Source organism: Pelophylax lessonae (assembly GCF_965119305.1).
Source record: "Pelophylax lessonae genome assembly, chromosome: 11".
NCBI classification, from domain to species: domain Eukaryota; kingdom Metazoa; phylum Chordata; class Amphibia; order Anura; family Ranidae; genus Pelophylax; species Pelophylax lessonae.
The window spans coordinates 163,000,935-163,018,934 of NC_138778.1; the positions used below are offsets into that span (position 1 = coordinate 163,000,935).

General features: G+C 40.5%; 1 protein-coding gene across 1 annotated transcript in view; it reads right to left on the minus strand.

The window, feature by feature from the left end:
• Positions 1-6,084: 6,084 nt before the first annotated feature.
• The window catches only part of LOC309567460 (uncharacterized protein), a 118,128-nt gene continuing 106,212 nt past the window's right edge, over positions 6,085-18,000 (minus strand). The window contains exons 9-16 of the mRNA XM_082272849.1: positions 16,021-16,775; positions 13,247-13,329; positions 10,183-10,339; positions 9,188-9,349; positions 8,616-8,741; positions 8,311-8,525; positions 7,638-7,771; positions 6,085-6,456 (exon numbers count right to left, since the gene is read on the minus strand). Of these exons, the coding sequence (XP_082128975.1) occupies positions 6,356-6,456; positions 7,638-7,771; positions 8,311-8,525; positions 8,616-8,741; positions 9,188-9,349; positions 10,183-10,339; positions 13,247-13,329; positions 16,021-16,775 (1,733 nt within the window). The 3' untranslated portion in view covers positions 6,085-6,355. The remainder of the gene's footprint in view (positions 6,457-7,637; positions 7,772-8,310; positions 8,526-8,615; positions 8,742-9,187; positions 9,350-10,182; positions 10,340-13,246; positions 13,330-16,020; positions 16,776-18,000) is intronic.

Here is an 18,000-nt window from a genome sequence, read left to right on the forward strand (position 1 = left end):
TTTGAAGAAACAAAGTTACTATCAATATAATTTCCACAAGAGCCGGAATCAATCATAGCCTTGGTTGTGATCCTATTTTGGTCCCACTGCAAAGTTAAATGAATGAAAAGGTATGGGTTAGATGATGGAATCGTTAAACCCCCCACCAAAGTATGTAAGAACTCACCCTCTTTTTTGCGGACAAGGGGACAGGCACTTATTAGGTGTTCGGCAGAGGCACAATACTTGCAGAGATTTAAAGACTTCCGTCTAGCCCGTTCAATAGATGTTAATGGAGAGCGTATGATGCCAACCTCCATAGGAGTAGGTTCAGATGTTGTATAGCGAGGTGGATTAGGTGGTAAAACCCCAGTTTTTTCAGCCTTCCTTTCTCGCAATCGTCAATCAATGTTAATACTAAGCTGAATTAATGCATCCAGGGTGTCAGGTAAATCCACCCCGGGCGAGCTCGTCTTTAACAGCCTCAGACAACCCAAGCCGGAATTGTGTTCATAAAGATGCGTCATTCTACCCTGAGTCAAGGGTCCATCTTTTGAACTCCACAACATAGTCATCAACAGGTCTCTTACCCTGTTTTAATGCTCTGAGATGACTATCAGCAGTACTTTGTTTATTAGGATCTTCATATAACCGAGAAAATTCTGCTATAAATGCAGTGTAGGAATTAAGTACTGGGTCATCATTTTCAAGAAAGGAGTCTGCCCAAGCGCGTGGTTCACCCGACATGTAAGAAATAGTGGTACAGACTTTAATGCGGTCTGTGTTATAAGTGCAGAGTTTTAGACTGTAGAATAACTGACATGCATTTATAAATTCACAGAATTTCTTCCTATCACCAGTGAATACTTGTGGAGGATTTATTTTAGGTTCACGGGGTTGAGCAGCAGTAAGCTGTGAAACCGGAGCAAGTTGCTGTCTTAGGGTCTGGTTCTCTCTTTGTACTTCTGTAACAGTCTGTACAAGTGCCTCCATTTTTTGAGTTAAATGCATAACACGAGTGGCCATATCTGCTGGATCCATTATAGTTTGTGCAATCTGTAACGCTCTGCTATCTATAATTAGGGGTTTGGATCTTCAGCTGCAGAAAACCACTCAGTAGTATTGCAGAGAATATGTTGTCACCCGACCTAACTCTCTTTACTCATCACAGTGGTTGGAAACAGGTTCTGGACACACAAAGCACAAATGCTAGCAGAAGCACAGCAGATCGATAATAAGCAGCAGTGTAATTAGCAGGTAGTAATGGTTGATAATATGCAGCAGTGTGTGTAGTAGGTAGTAATGGTAGATAATATGCAGCAGTGTGCGTAGCAGGTAGTAATGGTTGATAATATGCAGCAGTGTGATTAGTAGGCAGTAATGGTTGGTAATACAACCTATTAGTTAATGCACAGAAATTAGCAAGCAGACATTACAGGGGAATGTATCCTTCTTAGAGTGCAAAGTGCATATGAGCAGGGTAGAGGTATAATGATGGTAGAAACAATGGTATTGATATGGGGTCCCCTGTGGGGTACTTATCAGTAGTAGCAACTTTGAAGAGGCAGCAGCAAGCAGGGTTTCAGGAGAGGAGACTGGCAGCAGCTGGTAAGAGATGCTCCGGTCGGATGAGTAAGTCATCGGTGTGGGGTCACTGGGTAGGCACAGTAGCGTCCGGAAAGGCGACTGCTATGAGCGGTTGCACAAACAACCTGTTCGTGCAAACCGCTAGTTGAAATAGGCGCCGTGTGCGGTGCCCGAGAATGACGTCACGCGCGACGTCAACGTCACCACGCCCACATGCGTTCCACCTGACCGAGAGGTGGAACGCAAACAGGAAGAGGAAGTCCGGAAGAAGAAGTCCAGGATTCTTACAGGAGGGAGCTCGATCGTCCCCCCTTTCCTGACCTGCCAGGTTGCATGCTCAGATAAGGGTCTAGTATGGATTCTGGGGGGGGCGGGCCCACGCCATTTTTTTTTTTAAATTTTGGCGTGGGACGCTTTTTGCTGCAGCAGGCTCCATACATCATACAGATGCATCACTATCATGGACTTGCAATAGAGTTTGGCAAGCTTACCTGTCCCTTCATGTCTGTATTAGTGGTCAGACTGCACTTCTGGTTCATTTTTATCACCTCTCCTTCCTGTTCCTGCCCCACCCAGGTCATCACAGGAAGTCTATATTAACCAGTGCACTGCAGGTCTGCCTTGCTGTTCAACAGTGTTTGGTTCCTGTTTCCTGTTTGCCGTGTGCTTGATCTACTTTTCTGTGTACCGACTTTGGCTTGTCTCTGACTATTCCTGTTTGCCTGTTACCCTGACCTTTGGCCTGTCCCTTGGTTACCCTTGTCTGCCTGTTACCCTGACCTTGGCTTACCCTTCACCATTCCTTGTGTCCTGAGTGGCTGCTTCCCTTCTCTCCCTATGGAGCGTGACCTGGGGGACCCCAGGGGATGCGACCTGGGCCCAGCTGCAGCCAAGTCCATTCTCACCACTAGAGGCTCTGGTGAACACCTGCTGGGTCTTAGACTCCACGCCCTGGGGAATCTTGGGTTCATGTTCCGGTCCATCCGCAGTAGTCTGCTATCGGGTTCACTACCTTGCGCTGCGCCCCTGCCTCCAACAGAGTGCAGTTGTCACCTGGCCACAGGTGACCTGACAATCACTTTACCGGCACGATATTTAAAATAATTTTTCATTTTTATTGTTTCACTTTAAGCATAATTAAAATTACTGCTCCTTTAAAATGACTATTTAAAAAAAAAAATTTGGATTGATACATGTCCCCCAGGGCAGTACCCACCTCCCCATACAGTTTTTATGGCAATAACTTGCATATAAGCTTTTAAAATTAGGACTTTTTCACATTCGTGTCTCATAGACTTTAATAGAGTTTGCATGTTCGCTAGAACTTTTCCCTGTTCAAGATGTTCTGGTGCGAACCGAACAGAGGGGTGTTCGGCCCATCCCTAGCCAACACTATGTACAGCAACTAAAGGTTTTCTACAACTGATGATTAACAATTATTTTCTATGTGCCAACAGGTGGGTGGAAGTGCATTGTGGAAAAAATGCTCTGGCGCTCACTTGAAGAAAAAAAAAAAAAAAATGGTAAAAAGGTAAATGGCTTGTGTTGTGTGCTCCCCACGCTGGCACACAATGGAGACTAGTAGGGACTATTAAAATGGAAAGTTTTGGCATGCAGCACGGGCCCTTACAGCTGCAAAGCTGCATCAATATGCGGGCAAGGCTGGTGAGCTAAGAGTTGAGCTTCAGTGCTAAGGGCACCTACAGTAACACACTGGTGCCACAGAACATTATCTGTATGCTTGAGAGAAAGTTCAGCAGTAACTGATTGCTTTCAACTGTCCTACTCTGCCTGAAATTAAAAGACAGCCCAACACGGGGTAAATTATACCCATCACCATATTATCTGTCAGAAGAAATCTGATGTGGTTGTTTGAAGTCTTGAAGCATTTATTCTTCTTACTGTATTTTAGTTTTTAAAATAAATAAATGGTGTTATCTGCATATATTGTAATGCCAGAAGCTTTGCTTTTCGATTAGACAGAGTCAGACCCAAGTGTTTTTTTTTTTTTAAGGTAGCGAGAGTCCACACAGCAGGTAGGTAGGTCTCAAACCAAAATTCAAGTCAGGTCTCAATGGCCACAATTCAAAAACTTTAGCAGCTTCTTCACAGCAATGGCCCAAAGGAATAAACCCTAATCTGTCTAGCTCTAAGTATATTCTTCAAACTACGGCCCTTTAGCTTTTGTAGAACTACACGTCCCATGAGGCATTGTAAAACTCTCATTCATTCACAGACACGACTAAGCATGATTGGAATTGTAGTTCCTGAACAATCGGAGAGCCATAGTTTGGAGACCCCTGTACTACATCAGAAAAAGTTAAAAGGGAAATGGAACTTATATCCAAATCCCAAAAACAAGAAATGTGTTTTTTCTTGCTCAAACTAGACACAAACTCTTTCTAGTGGGAAAATATACCTTGTCTTCTTATTTGCAAGGTTCCCACTATACAGTGCCTCTTTGTGGAGCAACATACTCTGGCTTCCACAAGGTTTGCAAGAATTTGAGAAAGGGAGAGGACTTTGAAGGCAGCTGCCTCCACTATCAATGGCATACTTGCCCTTGATTTCTACTGTTTTTCTGGTCATGCAGCACTCTATTTAGCCAAATACACAAATAGAATATATATACTGTATACAATTGTTTTACCTGCCAGAGGATTTGTATTTCTGTGAATCCAGTGCTGAGATTTACAAAGCCCTGTCACACAGCACAGCCCTTTCTGAAATACGCAATGCTTCTTTCTTGTAACAGAGTGGGCTCAATTTATTTGTGCACACCTGTCATGGGTTTTCCTCTGCCCCTCCTATTTTCTTCTTTGCTATGTGTTAAGTGTGCTGGGCTAATTTTGTATTGGCTTGATTCACTCCTTTATTCATTTGGGCGCTCCTGTGGCAGGTAAGTTCTGCCCAATGGTGTACGAGGGACCTGGCCAGGTGTCTAGGGGCCTCAGTATATAAAGGGGCCTTGGCTGATGGTCAGCCTTTTGGCTGGACAGTTTGAGCAAGAAGAGCTAAGTTGCGCCCCCCCCCGTCACTAGCACTTTATGTGGTTTGTCACCTTTGTATCAAAGGGGGACGTTATTATAAATTAAAAGTTATGTTTTGCTTGAGTCATTATGGCAAAGCATTATCTGTGTGTTATATGAGAATTTAATGGATTCATTTTGTTATTTGCTAAACGGTCTGAATTTTGAAACCGATAAAAGTGCCAATTAACGCCAATTTCTCAATTCTGTGTTTTCATTAGTTTAAATATGATTGTATTTGGTATGTTTTTTGGGTCTTTCATGTGGAGAAAAATCCCATGCCGTTGGATAACATTTACAGCTCTTACCCTTCCCCGTCTATGAATGGACAGGGAAGGAGAGGCAGGACACCCAATAACTCATCTCTCGGTCACTCTACTCTCTCTTACTATCAGCATATCCATTTTAGCAGCACATGAGCACTGCAGCATTCCTGAATGGCGTCTTGTGCTGCTTTTCCCTCTCCCACCCTAAACCCTAAACCCTGCTGTATAGGGGATTGCAAGAGACTAGTGCCAGGTCAGATTTGTGGGGGTCGGAGTGGACAATCTTGTCAATGAAATCCACTGGAAATCTCCATCACTATTGACCAATGACCACTATCATAAGCACTGTAGCCTTGCTGCCCTTTTCAATTCAGGGAAATCGAACACTAGAACACAAGCATGGGAAGGAGGCACACTAGTGTAGTACCTGACTGTAAGACTCTTTAGTAATAAAACAAGAATTCCAATATACTCACAAACAAAAATTAAATACAGTAAACCATCGCGGTTCAGTTTTTGCGGTATATTGCGTTTTTTTTCTGTAATGTTATTTTACTAATTAAATCATTGAAAATTAAATATTTTTGTGATTTCCATAGCCCTTGCTTTGTCTCTCAGTATCTTTTATGTGTTTAAATGAGTTTCTATTGGTTTAAAATAGTGTTTAAAGTACAGTGACAGTAAAAAAAAAAAAAAAAAAAACATGCCTACAGTGTATTTTAATAGGGTTTTTCTTTTTTGCGGATTTTCACTTTTCGTGGGTGGGTCCGGAATGTAACCCCCACGATAGAGGGGGGTTCACTGTATAGGTATATCAATGTCATTCACACCATCAGATGAATGTGCACCAAAGAGCGCAGCTTATGCGTTTCTTATGCCCTCTTCCTCAGAGCCCTAAGGGGGCGTAAGCTGCGCCCCTTGATGGACATGCATCTGATGGTGTGAATGACATTGATATACAGTACCTATATGTCATTTGCTATTGTGAGTATCTTGGAATACTTGTTTTATTAATAAAGAGTCCTACAGTAATGTACTGAGCCTCCTTCCTATGCTCATACTTGTGTATAGAGCCACATTAATTTGAGTCGTTATAGCTGCCTGGAGTTCAGCTTAATCAAACAAGGTCTATGATCAGCCAGAGTTCTATCACTTTAGCTTAAAATGTTAACAGTGATGTTCTTTGTAGTACTAAAAATGCAATTATTTATCAAAGGAGACCATTTATAACTTGCATTGGAAGAGTTTATTTTGAGTAGCAAAACAAAGCTAAGAAAGATTTTCAAAGTTCAATTACAAAAGAGAAGAGAGCAATACAACTGCTCTGAGACATGAGTCGCCTGCAGAGTGCTGAACCATGTGATCAAGGAACATAACGATCATGTGGTCACTTCTAGACAGAATACAGAACACTTAAGAAGTTTTATTTTATACAGGATTCCATTTTGCTTGAGCAGGCACGTCTGGTGAAATTGCTGGTCATTTGAATATGTCTCATTCATTAGGTACTTCTTGTTCCTTAACATTGGTTGCTATAACCTTTCCATTCTCAATGATTTCCTCGACCACTTTCACTCTCTTTGTTCGTTTTGTTCCTAAACATAAAAAAGAATAGATAAATTATTATTAAAATCAGTGTTCTCATATGCAAAGGAAGGTATAACTGCTAGAAGACCCCTTCCCAAAGAGTTTTAAAACCTCTTCAATAAATGTGATCATTGCTCCCTGTTTGTTATTGTCATGTTGCCACCTAGATAGTCTGTTTCCTGGAGACATTGAATATGCTTTGACTGCAAGCCTTTCCAGGGTATACCTATCCTTTTGACTCTACACTACCATCACCAGAGGCAGTCCTTCCCTTGACCATACCAGTGCCATTGCAGAGTGGCCCAGATGATCAGAAGGGTAACAAAGAGCCAAATTATATCCTGATGATCAGTCTCATTATGAGACAAATCCAAGTACTTCTGGGCCCATGCCCAGCAGCACAGGCTACTGTAAACTCACAATATTCTTTCCTGCCTAACATTCCATTACATATGAAATGGATAAGCAGCCCTATATTCAGTGCATTAGTTGGTAATGTATAGCATTTAATTATCCAAGTCAAAATAAAGAACTGTTATTTCTAGGAGCCAACTGTAAGATTCAAACCTGTCCTGAAATGGAACCTGAATGTCTCTTATTATAATTACTTACATGCAATAGACCAGTCATTCTCAACCAGGGATTCGTGGAACCCTAAAGGTCCTCCTAATGTTTTGGGGGATCATTGAACTGTGGTTGACTGACCTCCTATTTGATGGTGTCTGCAGAATTTATGGGCAAATGTCACCTGGCAGAGCTATTATAACCACCTCAGTAAGGGGGGCATTCCTTCCTTTGGCCAGCAATGTAAGGGGCATATTTCCTACTGATCCCTAATGAATTGGTTTGGGCTCGGTTCCCCAAGAGCTGAAAATGATTTCAAAAAGGTTGAGAAAGGCTGCATTAGACCATAATAAACAAGGAACAAGCTTAATATTTGGATGTGTCCATTCAGAGCAATGAAAACAAAGATCTCATTAAAGCCCTATTAAAACACCTAAGCATAACTGGGTGATTCACAATGAAAAAGGTTGATTTGGTTGTAGACATACCTCCACAACCTGTCATTTTTGTACATGGACCAATTATATTGCTCTATTTAATGCTTAAAGTTGTTGTTTTTTTTTAGAAGGGCTCCTAAATTGTACTTATGTCACATTTTAGATGTTAGACCCTGAAATGTAATCACCTTGAGATCCTGAAGCACTTCCAGTTTGAGATCCACTTTTTACTGCACCAGATCCTGATGCTGCACCGGATCCTGATGCTGCACCGGATCCTGATCCTGCACCGGATCCTGATCCTGATCCTTGTCCAGTGCCACTGCAATTATTAAAGAAAATGTTATGTTGGCTTTTCAAGACCACTCCAAGAACAAAAAAACAACTGACTATTTGTTCCCAGGGTATTCTATTATGCTGTTCCTCATTGGCATCTATATTGTATGGTAGCATGGGCGCCAGGCACTGTGACCATGGAACATTATGGGCACCCATAAAGGAAACTGCAGAATCCGAATGAAATCTACACAAAAACAGAACATATAAATGTTGTGCAGGTGTCGTTATTAATTGTTTAAAGTACTCTAGTGTGTTGTTACATTTCATTATGAAGGAGTCTGCAATGGATGCTCTTTTTTGCATTAAGGTAGAAGGACTCCATAGAACATAATGAAGGTTTATGTTTATTCTCATTGATAAAAAGACATAAGTAATATACAATGTAGTGACTCATGACTTTATTACTGCTGTCCTACTTTTAATTTGCCAATTCTGGTGATGCCAGTGCTATACCAACTCTTTCATTTTCTGGGGATACATTATTCCGAACATTTCACATCCCAATATACTTAATTTTCTTACCTCTCTCCTTCCAGGAGTTTGCGGTATGTCTCAATCTCGTTCTCTAGTTTTGTCTTGATGTCTAGCAGATCTTCATACTCTGCAGTCTGGCACTCTATCTCTGATCTGATCTGTGCCAGTTGCTCCTCAATGCCAGTAATCTGTGCTTGTATCTGGGAAATTTTCATACAGTATTGTCCTTCTGTTTCTGATAAGTTTTCTTCAAGAGATTTTTTCTGTTCATGAGAAAACAAACAAACCATGGAACTTGTATATTGACACAATCACGCTGTCTACCATTATGTGTTATGCCTTTAATTTTGTACCATGGTCAGTAGTGACTGAAGCTCAATCTCCAGTGCTTGAAGTGTCTTTTTCAAGTCTGAAATCTCACTCTTGCTTGTCTGTATTTGTTCTACTCCAGCTGATATTTCTTTCTTCAAACCTTCGCTCTTGGGATAAAAAAAATGAAATAAACAAAGCCATACAATGAAGTATACAAAGATCATATGTATGAATAATGATAAATATCTGAAAGAACCCTTGAATGGTTTCTTTATCAAAAGTAAACCACAATCTTTTCTTCTGTTCATTTTCTTTCAAAAATACAAAATAGTCAAGCTGGCAATATCCTACAAAATGGTTTAGGTCATTCAGAATAGTCCATTAGCTGGCAACACTTAAATTCTTCAAGGATCTCCTAGTGGCCTTCTGAGACATGGACTCACGAGAGTCAGCTTATGAGTTCTACAACCAGGAGAATTGCCTGATTAGAAACTTCCTTTTTTGAGTTCCTACACGATGTCCCAGCCACCTGCTTCTATTAGTGTCATACTATAGCTTTTTTTAGAGAATCCAAAACTTCAATATAGGTTAATGAAGATAAAATGTTCCTTACTGCCTTCTTAAATTGTTCTTCTGCCTCCTGGCGATTCTTTTCAGCCATAGCCTCGTATTGTTCTCTGAGATTGTTCATCTCCTTTAGAAGGTCATTTCCTGGTGCAGCATTCAATTCTACGTTAACGTTGCCAGCAGATGTTCCCTGGGATCCCTTAATCTCCTACAGATAAAAAAAAAAAAAAAAAAACACAATAGCTTGTTAAATTAATAAAATACAAAAAAAAAAAAAAAATCTGCTTTATTCACGCCTTCAATATGAAGCTATCTGCCACAGTACTATTTTTTTTTGGAATATGTCTTTGGTCTTCTGGGTTGAATGACAGCCAGCATCAGCCAACCCACTTTCTCTGAGCCTAGGCTGTTATTGACCCATCCCTAGCCTGTGACTAGGCAGTGAAGCAGAAGCACCACATTGATGAGCTCATCTCTTTGTCACTGATTTTCCCCTCTATCAGCATGCTCTATGTCAGCACATAAACTGCCTGGCTCCGTTTGCTACTTTTTTCCCACTCCACTCTAAGCTCTGATGTACAGGAATTACAAGAGTCTAATATAAATGTAATAATCATGAATACAGAGCTGAATTATTTTAGTATTTTATATATGCCTCGGGCTCAGTGTTAAAGTTTAAATTCAGTCAAAATGTTTCTTTAATTTTGGATAAAGAAAGAACATTTGAACCCCTTTTGAGTGACAATGGGTTAATTAGATAGGCATTGAGCAAAAATATGCAATGGGGCACTGAAAGCAATAAAAACCTGATTGAGTCCTAGCCTTCTTCTACAAAAATAATAAAAATATTTTTTATTTCTGTCTACGTTGCTGTGGGAGATACTGTATTGCTGCACTTCCCATTTGGTCAAACCGTTGTCATCGGAAAAGGGTTTCTAATCCCACCATAACCTATCCAAATTAAAAAAATCATTTTGGATGGATTCATACCTTAAAACTAACAAATAGAGGGCCTCAATAAAACTTTTTTTTAGATTTTACCTCCTCGTGGTTCTTCTTGAGAAGTAAAAGTTCTTCAGTAAGACCTTCAAACTGAGATTCCAGATCAGATTTGGCCATTGTCAATTCATCCATGACTTTACGAAGGCCATTAGTATCAGCTTCGACACTGCGTCGGAGAGCAAGTTCATTCTCATACCTAGCAAGGTAAACAAAAAGATATATGTATTGTCAAAACATTTGCAGATATACCGTTTGATTTTGGTCAAGAATTTGTACTTAATTTTTTATTGAGGGTTTATAATGTCATTACAGAATAAGAATTTGTAGCAAATATTGTACAGTAAATTGAATAGTGCATTGACAAGAGATGAACACATGCAACTGTAAGTCTCCTTACATTCTGTACAGCTCAGATGTGTAGGTAGTGTTAAAACATATGTACATATCTTTTCCTAGTAGTTATTGAGTTTGACAAAAAGAAGCTTTCTCTTCTAATCAAAAGTTAGGTGCCTATGTTGGGGATTGGTGTTATAGTGGAATAAAAGGCTTAGTCGAGCTCTGCTTGTTACTTCACGATAGGTTACTTAGCGTATGATTATAGAGCAAATGACATATGGTTGGTGGTGTACTGAGCAGCACATTAAAAGAATAGGCAAAATGGAAAAGGTAGAAAAATATGTAGGTGGGGAAGGCAGTACAGTGGGGGCCAGTCTTGGGGATAATCCACTTCAAAGGGCTGATAGTGACCAGTAATTAGACCAAGATGGCAAGATTGAACAGCTAGAAATGTTAATTCTGCCTAAGCATAACCCTTAACAATAAGTCTTGAATCCTGAAAAATAGTGGAGCACTCCCTGATGTGTGGCTGTGTCTAGGCACATGCAATCTCTAGCATAATAGCTGTATGTTCAGTATATCTGCAGTGTGAGGTCATCCAAAGCTGGCAATACACTAGTAGAATTGTAATCACAAATTTTCATTTTTGCAACATTTGTTTGATTTTCTAATAGTTAATGGGGTCAAATCGATGATTGTTTCTGACTGTAGTGATGTGAAAATTTGAAAGAGAAGAATGAAAAGCTTTTCTCAACTCAACGAAATTCTAACTGAATGTGGTTTTCGTTGGGGGGAAAGAATCATACATATTGTAATGGGCATGTTCTAGGCAGAAAAAAAAAACAGTTTACTACAACTGGAATTCCATTCAAGTAGCGGGTCTGGACAAAATTTTAAGGGCTTTCAAACAAAATTAGTTGAACCAATAATAGCAAGATGGAAAAAATTAAATATTTAGTATTTCCGTGTGAATGTTCAAACAAATTTCTACTGGTTTATGGCCATCTTAAGGCAGTGTGCCTGTGACTGCCAGTGTCACAAGATTTGGTGATGTCACTCCGGTAATACTCACTGTTCTCCTAAGGTCCTGCTGGAAAGGAAGTAAAGAAAGCTGCATCTGGCAATCTTAATTTCTGCTTCATTCCTACTGGGCTTCTGTATTTTCTGCACTGTACTTCTGCTGCTTTTTGATCATTATCCCTCCAGTCATCAGGGAGGAAGCTTTGATTTTAGGAGGAAGAGCCCTGCTTATCTACTAATATGGCCACCTCTTCCTCGACACATAGGCATAATGTGGAAAAAGTCAAAAATGGGGAGAAGATAAGTGGCAGAAAAATACTGGTGACTAGTACTTTGTCTTCCTTTCGCATTTTTGGGCACAGCTTCCACAATTCAGGTCCTCTTTTATATTAACTGGCCACATTTAATGCAGAAAGTGCTGGTAATTGTGATATGTTTTAATGCAATTCTTTAAAGTTAGCATTCTTAGTTCATCTTTGGTGCCATGGGAGGAAGAAAACACATCAAGTCTTGCTTGGGCTGACAGCTGTTGAAAGCCTGTAGGACTGTCAAAGATGCATGACAGTCAACGGGATCTTTCATGCCACTTAATCAGCTGGCTGAAAACCACATCCTTACTTATTACTTAACCACTTCTGGACCACCCAGCGTGTATTCACGTTGCTATTTTGACGTTAAATATCGGAGTTATGGAAGCAGATAGTTGCCATATCTTTACATCTTCTTACATGGCCAGCAGTCCTCTTTTACATAAAAGTGGTCCCAGTGGCAGATTTACCACGGGATCACTTTTATGGGTGGCATGAGAGGTGCTCATTCCCCCTCCTGCCTCTTCCCCATCATTTTCCCCACTTACCGGAGCCGTCAGTAGTGCCTCGCCTGATGGGCAGGAAGTTGAGTGAGGGCAAGATGGCCCTCACTCAATTCTATGCCCTTGGAGGACCCGAGTGACGTCAAACTTTATTTCCAACCATTGGTCTTAAAGGGCCAAATATGGGGTAGTCTGCCTAAGAATTCCCACTCCTCCAGACTGATATGCATCCATGAAGACATTTTAATATATGAATAACTCCTCGACATACTCTAGTCAACTGTCCAGTAAAGCCTTGTGGGAGTATGTCCTCACATCTAGGTTTAACTACTAGTGGCAGCAAGTAAAGAGACTGTGTTGCTTGAATTCTTAGACTCAAGAACATTGGTCTTCCAGATGTTTTTGGAGAGGATAATATTTATAATAGCCAGTAATATTCTTAACTAAGGCAAAGAGTTGGAACAAAAATGAAGGGATTGCACCTGAGAAGACCTTAGTATATCCTGGTAGGGTATTGTAGTGACAGAAATACCACGGTGAGAGTAATACAATTTATGTAGTGCGTTGTAGCTTTGTTGGTGGGGGGTATGATTAGTAACATATAATACTATCAGAAGTGTAATACCAACATCAATCAGACACTGCCAGGTTTGTGATAAGGATGCAAATGAGCAAAGTCTGCAAAAGATAGTATTACGATATTTAATTTTCCCATATTACTTAAAGCAGTGGCATCTGAATTCCCCTATAGGGGGCTCAGATTCCCATATTATCCTGGTTCTGTAATCCCAAAAAGTTCTAATACCCAAAGGATGCCCAAATGTCAATTGGCAGAGCCAGTTTTAGCTGGTGACCTAGATGTTTTCCTTCCTCTTAATTAAGTAATCATGCTAACCAATGGCTTTGCCTTTCTGACAGACATTAAAGTCAACTCACTTCATTTTGAAGTCATCTGCTGCCAGTCTGGCATTGTCACTCTGCAGGATTATCTGGGCATTGTCATTGTTGGCTGCAATGATCTGTAAGAAACAAATGAGTACATCAATCTCTGTTTTAATTCTAACATCCCTACAAGATGAATACATTTCTAATCTGATAAAGTTAGTTCAGTACAAAAACAGAATAAAAAGGTTTACCTATTTTATTTTTGCCAGTGTTAGGTTATTGTAATAAAATTATGTTTTAGTAAAAATAAACAAAGAAAATGGACACAAATATCCAGACTGGAGTGCCCACACTTTTAAATAGGATAACTACCATAGGGTAGGGTAGCTACATTTAACTAAAAATTCCAGCCCCACTTACTTAAAGGAATAATTTTCAGATCCAGCTGTCTGAGTTTGTCACGGTTGGTAGCTTGGTGGTCCAGTCCCACAAGTAAAGACTTTTAGTGCAAAACACATAGGACATCATCACTTGAAACACTTAGCTTTTCCTCAAAGTGTATGTCAAGTCAATATTTTTTTTTAATTTTATAGAGTAGGGATGGAATAGAACCACTCTTGGGCCTCCTGGACTCCATTTGAAAGATTTCCCCTCCCTTACCATCCTGGTAACAACATTTCACCAGACAGTAAAGTAAAGGAAAAATCTACAAGGACACAGACAGAAATTTAATATTTTTCATTAAATTAAGGCAGAGTAGAACTACTGTTAGCTTTTCATTACTGTCTGTATCCCTCTGTGGATTTATCCTCACGTATTGACTCTAACAGAGCCTCAGATAGTAGTAAATACTAAACTGTTCCAATTCTTTCCCACACTGATCATAACTATGGCTGAACATACATTTTAAAATATCGACGTTAAATTTTGAAAATACTGTGTCCATTGTAGGTTTGCTTTGTTGAAATATCCTTTCTCATATCTATCTTAAAGAAGTTTTATGAACATTTTACATGTTTTATAGTCAGGCAAATCAGTTGTATTGCATATGTAAAGTGTTTAAAGTATCCATTTTTATTAAAGCACACAGCAAACCAACATGTACAAAGTGAGAAAAATTATTCTCCTAAAAAATAAATCCTGCTCTTTTACAGATATGTTTTAATATAATTGACATGTTACTGGTATAATCACTGCAAGAAAGGAATACATTTTTGTTACAATAAATCCACCAATTATTTTATTGTAGCCAGTTAAATAACAAACATAGTTACATAGTTACATAGTTAGTGAGGTTGAAAAAAGACATCAGTCCATCCAGTTCAACCTATGATGTGTGTGTGTGTCCGCTTTTAACCGTACATTGTATACCCCTGTATGTTGTGGTCTTTAAGGTGTCTATCTAATAGTTTTTTGAAACTATCAATGCTCCCTGCTGATACGACTGCTTGTGGAAGAGAATTCCACATCCTTACCGCTCTTACAGTGAAGAACCCCTTACGCACTTTAAGGTTAAACCGCCTTTACTCTAGTTTTAGTGAGTGGCCACGTGTCTTATTGTATCTCGTTTCTCTGAATAGTTTGTTCCTTATGCTCTGGTCACCAGTACAGTATTTGTACATTGATATCATATCCCCCCTCAATCGTCTCTTCTCCAGAGAGAATAGGTTCAGTGCTTGTAGTCTTTCCTCATAGCTGATGTCCTCCATTCCCTTAATTATTTTTGTTGCCCTTCTCTGGACTTTCTCCAGTTCCAGCACATCCTTCCTGAGGACCGGTGCCCAGAACTGGACAGCATACTCCAGATGTGGCCAGACCAGAGTCTTGTAGAGTGGGAGAATAATCTCTATTTCTGGAGTGAATCCCCTTTTTTATACATCCCAGTATTCTGTTGGCTTTGCTTGCGGCGGCTTGGCATTGCATGCCACTGCCGAGCTTGTTGTCTACCAGTACCCCCAAGTCCTTTTCCATCCTAGACTCACCCAGAGGTTCCCCCCCTAGTGAGTAGCTTGCTTTCTGGTTTCTGGCCCCCAAGTGCATTACTTTACATTTTTCAACATTAAATCTCATCTGCCATGTAGTTGCCCACCCCGTTATTTTGTTCAGGTCCGCTTGCAAGGTTTCCGCATCCTGCATAGAAGATATTGGCAAGCCCAGTTTAGTATCATCTGCAAATACTGAGATTGTACTAGATATCCCCTCCTCTAGATCATTTATGAATAAATTAAACAGGATTGGTCCCAGGACAGAACCCTGGGGGACCCCACTTTCCACACCCGCCCAATCCGAGTACTCCCCATTAATCACCACCCTCTGTACTCTCCCCTGGAGCCAGTTCTCTATCTAGGTACTCACCTTATGGTCCATACCTAACTTCCTTAGTTTGTCCAGTAAGCATTTGTGGGGAACGGTGTCAAAGGCCTTTGCAAACTCCAGATACACCACATTCACAGGCTTTCCTTTATCTAGGTGGTAGCTCACTTCATCGTAGAAGGTTAATAGATTGGTTTGGCACGAACGATTTTTCATGAATCCATGCAGATTTCTACTTATAATACCGTTTTCATTACTAACGTCTTGTATGTGGTCCCTTAACATCCCCTCCAAAATTTTGCAGACTACTGATGTTAGGCTGACCGGCCTATAGTTACCCGGGATATATCTCGCCCCCTTTTTAAATATTGGTACCACATTGGCTTTTTTCCAATCAGCTGGCACCATACCCGTCTGTAAACTATCCTTAAAGAACAAGAATAATGGTCTGGCAATCACCTGGCTGAGCTCATTAAGAACCCTCGGGTGCAAGCCATCCGGTAACAACTTACTTTAGTCTGTAGATCTGCAATAGTTGTAAAGTACTTGGAGTAGTCTTTTCCTTTTTCTCCTGTGCTACCACCAGATCTTTGTTTCTCCAAAAATTCCTTAATCTTTTTTTCATATTCAGCATTTTCTGCCTCTAGCTGTCGCACTTTGTCCAGGTATGAAGCCAAACGGTCGTTAAGGTTCTGCATTGCTTGTTTATCATTGCCACCAAAAAGGCTGTCACCTCCTCCATAGCCACCACCTGCACCTCCAAAGCCTGCATCAAAACCACCACCAAAACCTGATCCAGCACCACCACCATAGCCTGCTGCACCACCACCACCACCACCACCAAAGCCTACTCCAGCTCCTTGGCCATGGAATGCTCCTCCACCATGACTAAAACCACCAGCTCCCTGTCCCTGACTGTATCCACCACCTCCCTGACTGTATCCACCACCTCCCTGACTAAATCCACCAGCTGCCTGACCATAATCTCCGCCAAAGCCACACTGACCATAACCACCAGCACCTCCACCAAAGCCTCCTGAGGTGGAGCCCATGCTCACAGACTTGGATGATTGTTTAAAAGAGTAAGACATGTTCAAGCAAAAGGTCACCCTATCCAGAGAAAAAAAAAGAGCAGCTCCAGTGGAAAGAGTAATTTCTGAAGAAATATCATTCTTTATATATATATAAGATCTAAAGGGTGTGTCGAACCTGAAAATTAATGATTTCTTTTTCTTCAAGCAGTACAGTTGCTTGCCAAGGATTGCCACTGTTTATAATTTTGATCAATTATCATTAATCGGCTTGCATCACTCTAGCCGCTGGTCTTCTCTCCCTTATGATGTTTGTCGCGTTGGCATGATTGTTTGGGTGGAGTAGACCAGAACACCTAATAAGATAAATCATTTACATTTAATTTTCCCTAATAATTATCTATAGGGCTGTGCAGTATGATGAGACACAACAAAACTAGATATGCTTTTGACATACAGGTTATTTTTATCTGCTGGGAATTGCAATTTTAGGTGGACCTGATAATAAAATTGCCATAATGACACAATTTCTACAATAGTGGAAAGAACCTATTCAAATGTATGTAAACCTAAACATCTAAATCCAATATGAAGTTGTTCTACTCATCTTAAAAATTTTAAATTGTTTTTATATGTCTATATCAATTAAATCATAGAAGCAAAGTATATACACACACACTTATTTTTCTGGGGTGACAACGCTTATTTAGCATGCTGGCATATTCTGCCATAGCCACCACAGTATGTGTATATGTACCACAGTATAACTGTGCTATTCAAGCAGCGCTGGAGCTCATACATCCACAGGAAGTTTTTACAAAGAGCCCACAGATGTGCCCATCAAAGGAGAGAAAACAAAAAATAAAACATAAAGGGAAACCTACATTTGTCAATGACACTCTTTTTTTTTGATTTACAGTGCACTACAAAAGTTATTTTTGCAAGGGTTTGGTTCTGCTTGAACTTGTTTAGGTAGCAAGGGAATATCCTTTTGTAAGTAATTGACCTCTGAATGGATACTTGCTAGTCGATTTGCGGATGTTGGGCTTTTTTGTGAATGCTGCTATTGGCTCTGTCCTACAAAGTTAGTCCCTTTTGAGGGTCCCCCAGTGTGGTTGAAGCAACGCAGAGTACTGCTTAGAGGTGAGTGGGTCCAGTATGGGGACACACCTCCAGCATTGCACCTCTGCAATCCCATGAAATCCTTCTTTCACCTGTGTTCACCTCTGCACTCCCCCACATTCACTTTTACTAAGGCTCACATCGAAGCCACCCCATATGTATTTTTCATCAATTCTTACCTCTGCACTCCCCACCCCTCTTTTAACAATGGTCAACTCTGCACCTCCCCGCATTTCTCTCCCACCATGCTCACCTCTTCACTCCCCCACTGTTCTTTCACCTCTGCACCTCTGCACCCCCTCCTTGTACCCCTTTTTCACAAATACTTGCCTTTGCACC